This window comes from Eptesicus fuscus, chromosome 8 (assembly GCF_027574615.1).
Source record: "Eptesicus fuscus isolate TK198812 chromosome 8, DD_ASM_mEF_20220401, whole genome shotgun sequence".
NCBI lineage: Eukaryota > Metazoa > Chordata > Mammalia > Chiroptera > Vespertilionidae > Eptesicus > Eptesicus fuscus.
Window position 1 is genome coordinate 10,329,882 of NC_072480.1, and position 18,023 is coordinate 10,347,904.

The following is an 18,023-nucleotide window of genomic DNA, read 5'->3' on the forward strand; positions in this document are numbered from 1 at the left end:
CAAAGTCTCAATTATAGATGATAAATCCCAAGAAAAATGGTGGCAGCCATGGAGGTGGAGAGAGCAGGCTAGGGTTGCCCCTGGTGACCGAGGAAGCCAAGCTTTCAACCTGCCCTGGCTGGCCCAGGCTTCCACTTAAGGCTACAAAGTTTCAATTATAGAAGGTAAACAAATCCAAATAGAAATGGCGGCAGCCACGGAGCGAGCAGAAGGCTTGGCTCTGCTCCAGGCTACAAAGTTTCAATTGTATAAGATAAATATATCCCAGATACCAGGGCCTCCGCTTGGGTCGCCGGGGGGCATGGCCAGCCAGCAAACCACCACAGGCCCCTCGCCCAGGCTGCCCCACGCCCCAAGGGAACCCCCACCCTGATCCAGGACACCCTTCAGGGCAAACCAGCCGGCCCCCACCCATACACCAGGCCTCTATCCTATCTAATAAAAGAGTAATATGCAGATTGACCATCACTCCAACACACAAGATCAAGATAGCTGCCCCCATGTAGACACAAGATGGCCAGCAGGGGAGGGCATTTGGGAGGGACCAGGCCTGCAAGGGAGGGCAGTTGGGGGCAATCAAGCCTGCAGGGGAGGGCAGTTAGGGGTGACAAGGTCGGCAGAGGAGGGAAGTTGGGGGCAAACAGGCTGGCAGGGGAGCAGTTAGACATCAATCAGGCTGGCAGGGCAGTGGTTAGGGGGTGATCAGGCTGACAGGCAAAAGTGGTTAGGGGCAATCAGGAAGGCAGGCAGGTGAGCAGTTGGGAGCCAGCAGTCCTGGATTGTGAGAGGGATGTCCGACTGCCCGTTTAGGCCCGATCCTACTGGAGAGGGTGCAGGCTGGGCTGAGGGACCCCCACCCCATGCACGGATTTCGTGCACCGGGCCTCTAGTCTATATAATAAAGAGGTAACATGCAAATTGTGTTATAGTGTCACAGTAACGACCAATTTGCATATTGACAGACCAGCAGGAGGCTGTGCGCACAGCAGCGGGACTTGCATGAGGCTTGCTTCCCTGTCCTCAGCACCGGAATCCTCTTTCTCTCTGGGGTGCCCATGCCCGACAAATACCCATGGGACACTGCGCCCCGCCCGAGAGCACTCTGCCCGGGTATGCTACCAACCCCCCTCCCCCGCAGGAACTGAGGGGCAGAAGGCCGGATCTTGGGGCAGAGTCAGCAGACACCAACTGGGGGTTGCGCGCATCGGCAGTGATCCCCGGGAGGGTCGCGCATACAAATTGAGAGGGTGTGGACCCAGCACCACGAAGGAAGGGCCCGGGTGTGACAACAGAGAGTGCACAGACAACCCTCACACCACAGGGAAGCCGCTGCAGCTTTCTCCAGCCATCCATTCATTCATCTGCCCGGTCAGACCTGGACGGGGGCTCACATCCTGGGCGGAATGCCTCCCCACCTCCCCACCTCCCCACCTCCAGGACAAGCTGGGCAAGTACGCACACCCGTCACCTGCGAATTCTGGAGGGGAGCAGACGGAGAGCCACTGGAGGTGTGGGAGTGGGCATGCTGGGGGGTGGAAAAGGCTTCCGCGTCCTCCCTGCCCAGCCCCTTCAGCACTCAACGGAGAAAAGCCTCGAGCGCGCATGAATGCACACGTGCGGGCCACAATAGGCAAGACACAGCTGCGTCGTCGCTTGGCCCCTCAAAGCTGGTGCGAGAGGGGCCTGAGTGCCCAAACAGAGGCGGCTACAGGTCCCAGAGAGGAAAGCAGTCAGTACTAAGGACGAGAAGCAGCCCTAACCGGTTTGGCTCAGTGGATAGAGCATTGGCCTACGGACTGAAAGGTCCCAGGTTCGATTCCGGTCAATGGCATGTACCTTGGTTGTGGGCACATCCCCAGTAGGGGGTGTGCAGGAGGCAGCTGATTGATGTTTCTCTCTCATCGATGTTTCTGGCTCTCTATCCCTCTCCCTTCCTCTCTGTAAAAAATCAATAAAATATATTTTAAAAAAAACAAAAAAGGACGAGAAGCATAGAATTTTTAATTAGCCTATAAAAAGAGTAAAAGAGTGAGGGAGGAGGGGGGAAGATGGGGAAGAAGGGAAGGAGGGAGGGAAGAACTTTATAAAGGAGTCAGTAGAGAGCAGAGTTAAAGAAGGAAAGAGGATGTATGAGTGAACTGTAGGAGCTATAATGAAAATCAAGTATAGTTGTGTACTGGGGACAGATTTTAAAAGTAGGAGTCAGAAAAGAAAATAGATAAATGATAGTGAATAATTAAGCAGGTAGATAGATAGATATTAAAACAGTGTAAGTAAGTAAAGAAGAGTGTATGGGAAAGGTAGGATGAGAGAAAAAGAGGGAGGGAAGAAAAGTTTTAAAGGGGAGCCAGTAGAGCTTAAAAGGAGAATGGGAAGAAGGAAGAAATGGGGCAGGGAGCAAAGCAGGTCTGGGGGAGGAAGTGAAGAAAAAATTAAGGTGGGAAGGAAGGAAAAGGGGAGGAGAGAGGAGGGTAAAGATAAAGGAAAGAAGGAATGTGGGGAGGGAGGGAGGGGAGGAGAAAGATAGGAAGGATGATGGAACAGAAGTAGGAAATAAGGAGGAAAGAAAAGTTTATAAATGATGAGTCAGTAGGAAAAAGTGTTACATAAAGGAGAGAGAAAAATTGTGTGTGAGGAAAAAGCAAATAAGGAAGTCAAATACAATTGTGTGTGAAGGGGATAAGATTAAAAAAAAAAGTTAATAGGGGTGACCAGGCCGGCAGGGGAGGGCAGTTAGGGGGATCAGGCAGGCAGGCAGGTGAGCAGTTAGGAACCAGAGGTCCTGGATTGCAAGAGGGATATCCCACACATCCCTGCAGGGTCCGGACCCGAAGCTCCTTCTTTTTGTTTGTTAATAAACTGGCAGTTGGACATCCCCCGAGGGCTTCCGTATTTGAGAAGGTACAGGTCGGGCTGAGGGACGCTCCCCCACCCCCGCACAAATTTCATGCACCGGGCCTCTAGTTAACAATATAAGAAGATAAGATATAAATATTAATCAAATTTTAAGTCCTCTAAAATCAATCAAGAATAAAAAACCTTGAGGCAAAACTATCTAATAGATTTGCTAATTTACGCACAAAACTAGAAATAATATTATGCAAAAACAAGGAAATGGTTAAAGGATATTACTAATGGTTATTCTCAGGTGTATTTTTTAATTTAACATTGTGTTTAAATGTGTACCTACTCATTATTCATATAAATAGAAAAAAACAAGGTAAATAAAAACAATAAGTGATAATACTTTTGTTACTTCATATGTTACTATTCCCACCCCCAACAATTTTTTTTTTTTTTTTTAAATTTCTTTATTGATTAAGGTGTCACATATTTGTCCTCATCCCCCCATTCCCATCCCACCCCTCTCCCCACGCATGCCCCAATCCCCTGTTGAACTTAACCGTTGGATAGGCTTATATGCATGCATACAGGTCCTTTGGTTGAACTCTCCCCCTCCCCCCACCCTCCCCCTACCCTCCCCTATCCTCCCTCTGAGGCCCGATAGTCCGATCGATGCCTCCTTGCTTCTGGTTCTGTTCTTGTTCCTCAGTCTATGTTGTTCATCATTTCCCCTAGATGAGCGAGATCATATGTCACTAGATATATACTAATAAGAACTGAATGTGAGACGAGCAATAATAGTTATGCTGACAGGCAAATGAATCAATCTGTAGCGAGCTTCCCCCTGGACCAACAGTTCTTTTGAGACCCAATTTCGATGTCCAGTAGTTCCTTATGTGTACATGTCAGCACTGACCCCTCAGCTCTGGATGGTGGACAAATGGTGGTAATGGAGGTCCGACTCCCTCTGGTTTGGTCTCGGCCGAACCCAGGGGCACGGCGTCACCCAGACTAAGGGGCACGTGGCCTCACCCTTACCCAAGGGGCGCGTGGTCACACCCGGGCCTGGGACCCAGCCTCACCCGGATGGATCCAGGGGCGCACGGCCTCACCCGGACCCAGGATCTGGCTTCACCCGTACCCAGGGACGCTTGGCCTCTCCCAGACCCAGGGGCATGTGGCCTCACCCGGGCCTAGGTGCACGAGGCCTCATCCGGATCCAGGGACACATGGTCGCACCCGGACCCAGGGACGCTTGGCCTCTCCCAGACCCAGGGCCACTTGGGCTCACCCGGGCCTAGGTGCACGAGGCCTCATCCGGATCCAGGGACACATGCTCTCACCCGGACCCAGGGACGCTTGGCCTCTCCCAGACCCAGGGCCACTTGGGCTCACCCGGGCCTAGGTGCACGCGGCCTCACCCGGATCCAGGGACACATGGTCGCACCCGGACCCAGGGACGCTTGGCCTCTCCCAGACCCAGGGCCACTTGGGCTCACCCGGGCCTAGGTGCACAAGGCCTCATCCGGATCCAGGGACACATGGTCGCACCCGGACCCAGGGACGCTTGGCCTCTCCCAGACCCAGGGCCACTTGGGCTCACCCGGGCCTAGGTGCACAAGGCCTCATCCGGATCCAGGGACACATGGTCGCACCCGGACCCAGGGACGCTTGGCCTCTCCCAGACCCAGGGCCACTTGGGCTCACCCGGGCCTAGGTGCACGCCGCCTCACCCGGATCCAGGGACACATGGTCTCACCCGGACCCAGGGACGCTTGGCCTCTCCCAGACCCAGGGCCACTTGGGCTCACCCGGGCCTAGGTGCACGAGGCCATACCCGGATCCAGGGACACATGGTCGCACCCGGACCCAGGGACGCTTGGCCTCTCCCAGACCCAGGGCCACTTGGGCTCACCCGGGCATAGGTGCACGCGGCCTCACCCGGATCCAGGGACACATGGTCTCACCCGGACCCAGGGACGCTTGGCCTCTCCCAGACCCAGGGCCACTTGGGCTCACCCGGGCCTAGGTGCACGAGGCCTCACCCGGATCCAGGGACACATGGTCGCACCCGGACCCAGGGACGCTTGGCCTCTCCCAGACCCAGGGCCACTTGGGCTCACCCGGGCCTAGGTGCACGAGGCCTCATCCGGATCCAGGGACACATGCTCTCACCCGGACCCAGGGACGCTTGGCCTCTCCCAGACCCAGGGCCACTTGGGCTCACCCGGGCCTAGGTGCACGAGGCCTCACCCGGATCCAGGGACACATGGTCTCACCCGGACCGAGGGACGCTTGGCCTCTCCCAGACCCAGGGCCACTTGGGCTCACCCGGGACTAGGTGCACGAGGCCTCACCCGGATCCTGGGACACATGGTCTCACCCGGACCCAGGGACGCTTGGCCTCTCCCAGACCCAGGGCCACTTGGGCTCACCCGGGCCTAGGTGCACGAGGCCTCATCCGGATCCAGGGACACATGCTCTCACCCGGACCCAGGGACGCTTGGCCTCTCCCAGACCCAGGGCCACTTGGGCTCACCCGGGCCTAGGTGCACGAGGCCTCACCCGGATCCAGGGACACATGGTCTCACCCGGACCGAGGGACGCTTGGCCTCTCCCAGACCCAGGGCCACTTGGGCTCACCCGGGCCTAGGTGCACGAGGCCTCACCCGGATCCTGGGACACATGGTCTCACCCGGACCCAGGGACGCTTGGCCTCTCCCAGACCCAGGGCCACTTGGGCTCACCCGGGCCTAGGTGCACGCGGCCTCACCCGGATCCAGGGACACACGGTCTCACCCGGACCCAGGGACGCCTGGCCTCCCCCAGACCCAGGGGCACGCGGCCCCACCCGGACCTAGGTGCACGAGGCCCCACCCGGATCCAGGGACACATGGTCTCGCCCGGACCTAGGGGTGCGTGGCCTCTCTCAGACCCAGGGGCACGTGGCCTCACCTGGACCTAGGTGCACGAAGCCACCCGGACCCAGGGGCGCGTTACCTCTCTCAGACCCCTGGTCGCGTGGTCTCACCCGGATCCAGGGGCTCACGGCCTCACCCGTACTCGGGACCCAGCCTTACCCGGATCCAGGGGCCCACGGCCTCACCCGGACCCAGGGTTCAGATTCGCCCGGACCCAGGGGCACATGGCCTCACCCGAACCCGGAATCCAGCTTCACCTGGACCCAGGGGCGCGTGGCCTCACCCAAACCCAGGGGCGTGAGGCCTCACCTAGACCCAGAGGCGTGTGACCACATCTGAGCCCAGAGGCTCGCAGGCTCGCCTGGACTCGGGTCTCAGCGGGGTTTTGTCTTCTTGATCCCAATTCCTGTTGGTCAATTCCCTCTCAGCAATTCCTTCGGTCATTTTCTCAGAGCTCCAGGGCGGCTGCCACAGAACTCGTTGGGCGGCGGGCTCGGCAAGGCTCCGGTGTGCCCGGTACCCGGCGTTGGGCTGGTCCGGTGTCGCTGCGTCGGCCCTTGGGTCTGCAACGGTGGCCAGTCGCTGAGCGTGCGCACCTGGCCACTTCGGGGCATTGAGATTCTTGAAGGACTCGGAGGTCAGCAAGCACGGAGTCTCCCACCCCATGTCTCCCAGGGGCTCGTCTGTCCGTGCTCGGCAGCGAGTGGAGCCGTCCCCTCAGCCGGAGACCGCCGGGGGAACTGCGCCGAGCACGTTCCTGGCCACCATTGTGTCGCCTGAGCCATAGTTCTTAAAGTGTGGACTTTGGGTCACCGGCATCAGCATCATCCTGCGTACCCCTCTCTTTTATTCTAGTTGTAGAGCATCTGCTCAGCCAGCCCCCCGGTCTTTCTGGTTGGTGTCTGCTCTGCTCTCCCGTCGTAGTCTCAATATTGTTGTGGTAGGCAACGATCAGGCTGCCGCCCTATGTCTCCATCTTGGTCCTCCTTTGTACAGTTAAGTCTTGATTGTTGTTGGTGTCACTGGGAGGAATTGTCCTCCAGGCCAATTGGCCGTGAGGACCCTCTTTGTCCATATAGGAAGAGTTGCTGTGCAGGAGACATGTTTGTGGGCCGGTTCTTGATGCAGCAATGCCTTGGCGCTCACTGAGTCTGCCTCTAGAATGCCTCCCTTATGCAAGTGATTGAAATCTGGTGTCATCTCCCACCAACCACTAGATGCCCTCGTTTCTGGGTCTCCAATGCAGTGTGGGTCAGCCACTACCTGAGGCACTCAGCAGGAAAAAGCTTCTGCTCAGCTTGGCTGGGGCGGAGCTACAGGGTGGAGCCTACAACCTTGGCTTCCTGTCAGCCCCGCCCTATGAGGCTCCTGTGTCTGTGTCCCTCTGTATTCCTTGCAAACACCTCTGAGAGAAACGCGCCCTGGAGTTTCGCCCACTGCCAAACAGTCCAGTCCCTCCCCTAATGAATCTGGACTCCCAGATTCTCGCCTGGAACTGGGCTTCAGTGCAGTTGGAACTGGGTCTCAGTGCAGTCTGGCGTCCCTGTCTCCTTCCCAGCAGGGCCACCCAGTGGCGCAGGCAAAAGTTCGTCCTCTGCGCACCTTCCAGTGCGCACGTCTGGAGCCGCCGCTTCTCTGTGCCTCCGCCACCACAGCCCAAATTCATTCCCCCAGCGTGCGCCTGGCTTCCCAGGGATTCGCCCGGAACTGGGGTTCAGTGCAGTCGGAACTGGGGTTCAGCACGGTCCTGAGCTTATGTCTCCTTCCCGCTAGGGCAGTTCAGTGGTGCAGGCAACAGTCCGTCCTTTGCGCCCCTTCCCGTGCGCGCCTCTGGTGCTCTGCCTTCCCCCGCTCCTCTGTGCCTGCGCCCCACAGCCCAGATTCATTCCCCCAGCCTGCGCCTGGCTTCCCAGGGTTTCGCCCGGAACTGGCGCTCAGTGCAGTCGGAGCCAGCGCTTAGCGCACTCCGGAGCCTTTATCTCCTTCCTGCCAGTGAACGCCGGCCAGGCCGTCAGCCGCCCCTTCCTCTCTGGCTCCATCCTCCCCGCAGGCGCGCGTGCTCGTGTCTCCGCCAGTTTCTCCATACCTCAGGCTTTTACGGCTCCCCCAATTGTCCCCGTGGCCTTCTCCTTCCCCCCATCTGTGGGCATTTCAGTCCGCCAGCTCTCCTGTGGTTCTGGACGATGTCCGTTCTGACCTCTAGTTGTGCCTTTGAAATTGTTGTGCCCGGCTGCAGGTTAGGTGTTTCACCTATGCCGCCATCTTGGTTTCTCCCCCAACAATTTTTTAAAAATGTTTTTTATTAATATCAGAGAGAAGGGAGACAGAGAGAAGAAGGGAGAGGGGGAGAAAAACATTGATCACTGCCTCCTGCATGTCCCCTACTGGGGATTAAGCCTGCAACCTGCAACCTGGGCATGTGCTCTGACCTGAGAATTGAACTTCAAACTCCTGGTGCTTAACAAACTGAGCCACACCAGCTACGCCCCCTCCACCCAAATTTTGTTTACAATGAACATATTATTCTTTTATTTTTTGTAGTGACCAAAGTTTGTTCTGTGTTTCTGACCAGAATAGGAATGAACAGAGAGGGGATGTGCTTTTGGACAGGTTGTGCATCATGGGAAAACCTGGCTGAGACCGTTAATATTTCCTTATGGCCTGTATTAGTGTTAATCATCTAATATATTTTGGTCACACATTAGTTTCAACCAGCTATAGTCTGGCACAGCAGCTAACAGAAGGGAACTCTAAAAAGCAACCCATTGCTGAACTGGGCGCAGAAGGACAGCCTAGAGATCTGGAGGGTGTGCCGGCTGCTTGGATGCAAGGGGATAGGAGACTGCACAGATTTGCGCGCAGCACCAAGGTTCACGTGCTTCCTCTGGTTCTTCTCTCTCTCTCTTTTTCTGTTTGGATCCTTGCTTCTGATTGCTGAGCCCAGTGCACAGGATCACCCAATTGGGGACACTCTAGGAGACTGTAGGGGAAAGTTGTTTTTGTGGAACTTGGGGATCAGAGGGGGGAGTGGCGATCAGAGAACCAGCTCGGGGCGGCCCTTTCCCCCAAACCGGTATTAAGTGCCACAAGGAAAACAAAATCTAAACACTAGCTAGAGAGGACCTAAGACCCGGAGGTCAATCCAGAAACAATGCCACCCAGGGGTTGAATCACAAATTTACTCTTGTGTAAACACAAATAAAGGAGTATAAGAAATAAAAACGTACTGCCTGCTTGAAAATCAGGACTGTGGCCTACAACACTGAGGAGCAGTGGAACGCAGGGAACTTCAATACTGTCCTGACTAGGAAACAGGCGAGCCAAACAGAACAGCAGAGGAAGTGAATGACCTTCACTATGGCACTTTTTTTTTTTCATCTTTTATTTAAGAAACTAAATTTTTTTTCTTTTTTGCTCACTTGATTTTACCTTTTTAATTATTACATTTTTATTTTCAATCAGTATTATTACAACTACTATTTTACCTCTTTTTAAAAAGTGTCATTTTATTTTATCTTTATTTTACTTTGTGATTAGTGTTCCACATTTTATTTTCATCTTTCCTTTAGCACCATTTTACTGTATCTCAACTTTACCTTTATGCCAACACTCTCTCCATCACTTTTCCCCTTTTTTTTTTTAAATGTTTTATTGATTTTTTTTTAAAATATATTTTATTGATTTTTTACAGAGAGGAAGGGAGAGGGATAGAGAGTTAGAAACATCGATGAGAGAGAAACATCGATCAGCTGCCTCTTGCACACCCCCTACTGGGGATGTGCCCGCAACCGCGGTACATGCCCTTGACCGGAATCGAACCTGGGACCCTTCAGTCCGCAGGCCAACGCTCTATCCACTGAGCCAAACCGGTTTCGGCACTTTTCCCCTTTTGTTGTCCTGTTTCTCTTACCCTATTCCTGCTTTATATTTTCCCTATTCCTTCTTTTTACCCGGGTTAAAATTTCACCCTACTTATATATCTAATTTCCAATCCCCTGCTCCAAGCCCATACACACCTCTCTCTTCTCTTTCTTCACTATCCAAAATTTGTCCCCCCTCTGTCCTTTTGTTTTTGTTTGCTAGATTGTTAATTATATTGGTTTTTTTATGCTTGTTTATGAGATTGTTTTGCTTTTTCTTTTTGTTTTGTTTTTTGCTTCTGTTTTCCCTCGCCTCGCTTGATATCAGTTGTTGTTTGTAGTTTGCATTCATCTCTAGGTATTTGTTGCTGGCATTTGTTGGGATTAGTGGCTGTTCTATTGGAGTTTTCGCCCCATATAGTTTTTTCCCCTCTTCTTTCTTTTCTCTCTTACCTTTTTTTCTCCCTTTTCCCAATTTCATTTTTGCACTCCTTTTTTTTTCTCTTCTTTCTTTCTTATCCTCTAATTTGCCTTTCTCTGGTGATCACCTTTATTTGGGGTTATTAATATCGTGAATACATTTATGTTCAGTGCCTTGTGCGTTGTGCCTTGTTGTATTGTAATTTGTGCCTTTAAATCAATGCAGGAAAGAGAGAACTACATAACCAGACACCTGGAGAAGAAAGATCATGGGGAGACAAAAAAACAGCCTGCATATGAAAGAAAAGCAGGCATCACCAGAAAAGGAAGTAAACGAAATGGAGGCAAGCAACCTGTCAGAGAAAGAATTCAGAGAAATGGTCATAAGGTCGCTGAAAAGAATGGAAGACAAATTCGACAATATGAGTAAAAACCAAGAGGAAATGAAGAAGAACCTAGAAGAAAAGAAAAATGACATCGCTGATATAAAGAACTCAACAGAAAGCATCAACAGTAGACTAGAAGCAGAGGACCTCATCAGTGAGCTAGAAGACAAGGTAGGAAAAAATACCCAAGTAGAGAAGCTTCTAGAAAAAAAATTAAAAAGCAGGAGGAGAGGCTAAAGGAACTTTGGGACAACACGAAACAAAATAACATCAGCATAATAGGGGTGACAGAAGGAGAGGAAACTGAGCAAGGATTAGAAAACCTGTTTGAAGAAATAATGACAGAAAACTTCCCTGATATAGGGGGGGAAAACCCACACAAATCCAAGAAGCTCACAGAGTCTCAAACAAAATGAACCCCAAAGACCGACACCAAGCCACATTATAATCAAATTGGCAAACGCCAACAACAAAGTAACAATCTAAAAAGCAGCCAGAGACAGAAAGTTACCTACAAAGGATGCCCCATCAGACTAGCGAGTGCTTTCTCAACAGAAACACATCAGGCCAGAAGGGAATGGAATGAAATATACAAAGTCATGCAAAGGAAGGGTCTGAATCCAAAAATACTGTACCCAGCAAGGCTATCAATCAAAATTGAAGGTGAAATCAGGAGCTTCACAGAAAAAAAGGACTAAGGGAGTTTATCACCACCAAACCAGCAATGCAAGAAATGCTAAAGGGTCTGCTGTAAAAAGAAGAAATAGGAAGCAAAGAAGGAACACAGGGGTAAAGAACAAAAATGGCGACAAACAAGTACCTATCAATAATAACTTTAAATGTAAATGGATTAAATGCCCCAATCAAAAGACATAGGGTAACTGATTGGATAAGAAAACATGACCCATATATCTGCTGTCTACAGGAAATCCACCTCAGAAAATAAAATGCACACAGACTGGGGGTGAAAGGATGGAAAAAGGGTGAATGGAAAAGGGGAAAAAAAGCTGGGGTAGCAATACTTATATCTGACAAAATAGATCTCAAAGTGAAGGATATAAAAAGAGATAAAGAAGGCCACTTCATAATACTAAAGGGACCAGAGCAATCAAACAAGAAGAAATAACTCTGGTAAACATATATGCACCCAATACATAAAAAAACTCCTGGAGAATATCAAGGGAGAGATTGACAGCAATACACTCATAATAGGAGACTTTAATACCCCACTATCATCATTGGACAAATCCTCTAAACAAAAAATCAGCAAAGAAACATCAATTCTAAATGACTCTCTAGACCAAATGGAATTAATTGACATCTTCAGAACATTTCACCCCAAAGCCACAGAATATACATTCTTCTCAAGTGCACATGGGTCATTTTCAAAGACAGACCATATATTGGGACACAGCAAAGTCTCCCCAAATTCAAGAAGACAGAAATCATATCAAACATCTTCTCAGATCACAATGGCAGAAAACTGGAAATCAACTACAATGAAAACAATCCAAAAAAATCAAACACATGGAGACTAAATAGCATACTATTAAACAATGACTGGGATACCAGAGAGATCAAAGAAGAAATAAAAAACATCATGGCAACAAATGACAATGAAAACCCAACAATCCAAAACCTATGGGACACAGCGAAAGCAGTCTTGAGAGGAAAGTTCATAGCTCTACAAGCCTACTGCAAAAAACAAGAAACAATGCTACAAAACTACCTAAGCCTACAACTCAAAGAGTTAGAAAGAGATCAACAAGAAAAGCCCAGTGTAAGCAGAAGGAAGAAAATAATAAAGATCAGAGCGGAGATAAACGACATAGAGACCAAAAAACAATACAAAAGATCAACAAAACCAAGAGCTGGTTCTTTGAAAGGCTAAACAAGATTGATGAATCTCTAGCCACGCTCACCAAGAAGCAAAGAGAGAGGACCCAAATAAACAAAATCAGAAATGAAAGAGGTGAAATAACAACAAACCCCACCGAAATACAAAGGATTGTTAAAAAATACTATGAATAACTCTATTCCAACAAACTGGACAACCTGGAGGAAATGGACATATTCCTAGAAAAATACAATCTTCCAAAACTCTATCAGGAAGAATCTAAACATGTCAATAGGCCAATAACTATGAAAGAAATTGAAGCAGTCATTAAAAAGCTTTCAGCAAACAAAAGCCCAGGGCCAGACAACTTCAAAGGGGAGTTTTACCAAACATTCAAGGAAGAACTAAAATCTATCCTCCTCAGACTATTTAAAAAAATTCAAGAGGAAGGAACACTTCCAAGCTCCTTCTATGAAGCCAGCATCACCCTAATACCAAAATCAGATAAAGACAACACAATAAAAGAGAATTACAGGCCAATATCCCTCATGAACATAGATGCCAAAATCCTCAACAAAATTCTAGCAAATCGGATCCAGCAGTACATCAGAAAGATCATACACCATGACTAAGTAGGATGTATCCCAGGGATGAAAGGATGGTACAATATCCGCAAATCAATAAATGTGATACTTCACGTAAACAAATTGAGAGATAAAAACCACGTAGTCATATCAATTGATGCAGAAAAAGCATTTGACAAAATCCAACACCCTCCTCTGCCTTCGTGGAAACCCGCGTCCTCTGCAGACACTGCCGCGCGTTCCTGCGGCCCAACTGCCGCCAGACTCCTCCCCCGGAGCTGCGCCGCCTCCAAACCTCCAAACGCCCAGGCCTGATTGTGCTGCAGCACAGCCATGGCGCAGACGCTGAGCTTGCGCCGCTGCTGGCAACGCGAGCTCAGCGTCCTGCCGGCCCAATCACCACCCCAGCCACCCCAAGTCCCGCCCCCTGTGTCTCCTGCTGGCCCAATCGTGAGCGTAGCGGAGTGATGGTAATTTACATATTACCTTTTTATTATGTAGGATTAGAGGCCCGGTGCACGAAATTCATTCACTCGGGGGGAGGGCCCTCAGCCTGGCCTGCGCACTCTTGCAGTCCGGGAGCCCTCGGGGGATGTCTGATTGATGGCTTAGTGGTGCTGCAGAGGCAGGAGAGGCTCCCACCATTGCCCCTGCACTCGCCAACTGTGAGCCAGCTCAGGGCTTCTGCCTGAGTGCACTGACCACCAGGGGGCAGCTCCTGCATTGAGCATCTGACCCCTGGAGGTCACTGCGTGTCATAGCGACCTGTTGTTCCACTTGCATATTAGCCTTTTATTATACCGAAACCTGAGTAGTTTTTACTACCATCTAATGTTACCTTAAGAAATACTTTCTTATAAAACTTAAAAGTTACAAAAATACTTGAAAATATCATTGAAGCATTAATATTTAATTAACTATAGGAACAAAAATCACAATATAGAAAATAACTATTTTTAAAAAGCTGTTTTATATAAGAAAAATATTTTCATGACTTAAAATTCTGATTACAACAAATCCTTACCAGGGCTTCCAAATACATATCTAGCTTATTCCAGAAGACAAGCTAGTTACACAGACTCAGCTCATAAAACTTAACCAATGCATGCAAAAAGCCAAATATTTACAGTACAAAATGATTACCAATGTTCTCTCTAAACAGCAGGTCTATGAAAAGCTTTCTCTTCACCTGATGACTTAAGTTCACAACTAACATTTTAGGTTCCATTAAGAGAGGGAAGCATAACTAGGGTTATGCTCCTTAGAATCATATCGCTTAGAATATCGTTTGTTATTGAATGTTAACTTCCAACTTGCCAAGTACCAAATTATCTAGTGAAAGAAACCCCAAACTATAAAAAATACCAACAGGATGAAAAAGAAAAAGATGAAGCCAGGGATACACATACTTTTACTGGGTTCAGAGACTTTTCTCTTTGGTTAGAATATTTTACTCTGCTAGAAATTATTTTCTCAGTCTATAAAATCTAGAGATGATTTAAGTTGCTCTTAGCAAGTTAACAATTTTAAAATCCTGTGGATTTTATTTCAGAAGGGTTTTGCCTATAACTTCTTTTGCCATGATAATATACATGAAACTTTATAGCATTAATCATGCTATTTAAAAAAAAAATGACATTAAATAAGTATTGTGCTTTGACACATATAAACAGAATAATCAACTTCTGAAACTGAATGTATTAAAATCCTAAATATATCATGACTACAGTTACTCACTTGAAATGACCTTTCCATTGTTATTGCAAAGTAATATTCTCTCCTGGGATATCTTCGCTCACAAACCAACACTTGATTGCAAATTCTGCCCTTTTCTCCTGTTTGCTTGGTAAACAACTTTTTCCCAATCATTTGTGAGGAAACAGCTTTTGCTTCTTCTGGACTGAAATAAGAAAAACAACTCAAATTCTTTTTTCCTCCAAATGAGTAAAACAAAAGCATATGATAGACAAAATCTCATCTCATCTAATACTGAAATCTCAGTATTTCATCAATTCAATAAATAGGAGAATTTTTTACAATGATTTTTTCATTAATGGTTTTTCTTCAAAAAACATGACTTACGAGAAAACGATCTTCACTCCTCCTTTGAGACCACTTTCAAATGTTCCTTTTCCTCTACCACCAGCTAAAACCTGTGCCTTTATCACAACATCTTTTGAACCTAGAAAAAAAACACTTCTATTAGATAAAAAGCATGGGGAAGCATGCAAGACGGAATATTTTGTTATTTAAGCATACGTATTAAGTGGTATTATTAAATGCAGTAAAGTCATTTATCCACAATGTAAAAAAAATAGGCATTCCATGTATGAGAATGCCTAACTCTTAGCTGAACAGAAGTCCTATAACTAATGATATGCAGACCCTGATCAGGTAGATCAGTTGGTTAGAGCATTGTCTCCATACACCAATGTTGTGGGTTTGATCTCCAGTCTGTCAGGACACATCAAGAAGCAACCAATCCTATATAATAAAAGGATAATATGAGAATAGACAGAACGGCAGACCAACCGAACAACCAATCAAAGTGTAATATGCTAATGACATGCTAAGGCTGCTCAGCAGCTCACTATGATGTGCATTGACCACCAGGGAGTAGATGCTCCGACCGGTAGGTTAACTTGCTGCTGGGGTCTGGCCAATCGGGACTGAGCGAGATGGGCTGGACATGCCCTGGAGCCCTCCCGCGGTCCCTCCCCGGCCCGATCATGCACCAGTGTGGTCCTTCAGCCTGGCCTGTGCCCTCTTGCAATCCGGGACCCCTTGGGGGATGTCAGAGAGCCGGTTTCAGCCAGATCCCACAGGCCACTCCCCTTGGGAGGGCACCAGACGCAGGGCTCATGGCTAATGAGTGCTGCTGTGGCAGCGCGAGCCTCTCCTGATCGGGACTGATTGGGCGCAAGCCTGCAGGCAGCGTTGGACTGCGGGTTTCGGTTTGATCCCTGCAGGCCACCCAGAGGGACCCCACCCATGCACGAATTCGTGCACTGGGCCTCCAGTAAATACATAAGTGAGTGGAACAACAAAATCCATGTTTCTCTCTCTCTCTCTAAAATCAATCAATCAAATAAATAAATAATGAAGGGAAGGGAAGGGAAGGGAAGGGAAGGGAAGGGAAGGGAAGGGAAGGGAAGGGAAGGGAAGGGAAGGGAAGGGGGAAGAAGTACAGAAGAAGCCACATGGAGACTGGTAGGAAGGGCAAAAAGATAGATCAGGAAGGCCCGACATCCATGGTGTGGTAGTTAAAAATCAGGAGGGATATCTTGGCTGCATAGTCTCCTCACCACCCACATCCCCGTTGAGGAGTTCCCATGCCCCCCACAAGGCTCCCCAGCCCAGGGCTCCACAGAGGGCTGCTGAAGTCCCAGGCACAAGGATTATTTGCTGACAGACTCGCTCATACTGAACTCCAGCAATGGGGCAGCAGCTCAAAAAGTGCCAGGGACATCCAGGTAAGAAATGAATTGTCTGGCTTCAAGGTGAGGATTGGATTAACAGCTTTCTCCCAGACAGAAACGCTGACAGACACCATTGTTCCTAGGTAAGTCCTTCATCCACCTAGCCTGCAGGCACAGACAGGCACCAAATCTGAGTCTACACTAAACTGGCTAACACCACTCGCTCTACCCTGCTGATTCTCAAGAGACTCCATCCAACCCAACTTGCAGGCCCAACCAAGTAACTTCCAGCAACTTTTCCATACAAATGGTCTGTTTCCATTCTGCAGCAAACTTTCCCAAAACCTCTCAAATGTTCCCAACTCCAAACAAGCAGCAACTGGCCATGGCATGCCCCATACCTCTTGCTAAGCAGCCCAAAGACCAGCACTAATGGCAGCTGGCCTCAGTTGGCAGCTTAACCTCTTCCAGGCACCTTCAAGTACAAGGCAATTATCTACAGATCATTTTGTAGCTCAGACCAGGTGGCCCTGAGCCAGGCACAGGCAGTGGCTAACCTTAGATTGCATCAGAGCCCCTTCCAAGAGGCCCCAGAGCAAACTCAAGTGTCCAGAGCACCACCCTCCTCCCAATTGGCTCTACAAACAACACTCCAAAAGGGTGGACTCAGTAGACACCAAAGTCCCAAACAACAGCTTGTCCATTATACTCATGGCCAGTCCTCACAGCAAGTTAGCCTGAGGGTCAATCCAATCCACTGACATGACAATAGCAATCAAGGCTCAACAACAAGAGGGCCCAAAAACCCACATAAGGGACACCCCAGAGCACCCAGCCCAGGTGACCAGGGATATGGCGCCACTGGGCCACATAGGACACCTACTACATAAGGCCAACCTGCCCAAATGAGGAGACATGCAGATCTACCTAATACATAGAAACAAACACAGGGAAGGAGTTAAAATGAGGAGACAAATGAAAGAATAGAACAAAATTCCAGAAAAAGAACTAAACAAAACCAAAACAAGCAATCTACCAGATGCAGAGTTCAAATCAGTGGTCATAAGGATGCTCAATGACCTTAGGAGAAGAACAGATGAACCCAATGAGAACTTTAACAAGGAGACAGAAAACGTAAAAATGGAGATGAACATAAAAAAAAGAGCCAGTCAGAAATTAAGAATACAATAATTGAAATGAAGAATATATTAGAGAGAATCAACAGATTATATGAAGCACAGAATCAAATCAGTGATTTGGAAGACAAGGTTACAGAAAACACCCAATCAGAATAGGAAAAAGAAAATCCAAAAAAGATAAGAATAGTTTAAGGCAGCAGTCGCCAACTGGTGGTCCGTGAGGTCCGAAAGGTTGGCAACTGCTGGGTTAAGGAAACCCTGGGAGCAGCGGTCACCAACCAGTGGTCCGTGGACCACTGGTGGTCGTGAAGTCCAAAAGGTTGGCGACCACTAGTTTAAGGTGCCTCTGGGACAACATTAAGTGTAACAACATTCATGTCATAGGCATATCAGAAGGAGGAGAGAGCTAAATGTTGAAAATGTATTTAAAGTAATAATGACAGAAAACTTAAAAAAAAAAAAAAAAGAAAACTTCCCTAACCTGGCAAAGTCAATAGACATACAAGCCCAGGAAGCAGAGTCCCAAACAAGATGAACCTAAAGAGGTCCACACCAAGACACAACATAATTTAAATGCCAAAGGTTAAATACTAAGAGTGAATCTCAAAAACAG

The 18,023-nt window shown here is 48.7% G+C and overlaps 1 protein-coding gene across 1 annotated transcript in view; it reads right to left on the minus strand.

Annotated features, from left to right (window-relative positions):
• Positions 1-18,023, minus strand: part of SUCLA2 (succinate-CoA ligase ADP-forming subunit beta) — a 75,648-nt gene that overhangs the window by 45,116 nt on the left and 12,509 nt on the right. Inside the window, exons 3-4 of the mRNA XM_008152061.3 lie at positions 14,935-15,034; positions 14,590-14,752 (exon numbers count right to left, since the gene is read on the minus strand). Coding sequence (XP_008150283.1) covers positions 14,590-14,752; positions 14,935-15,034 — 263 coding nt within the window. The remainder of the gene's footprint in view (positions 1-14,589; positions 14,753-14,934; positions 15,035-18,023) is intronic.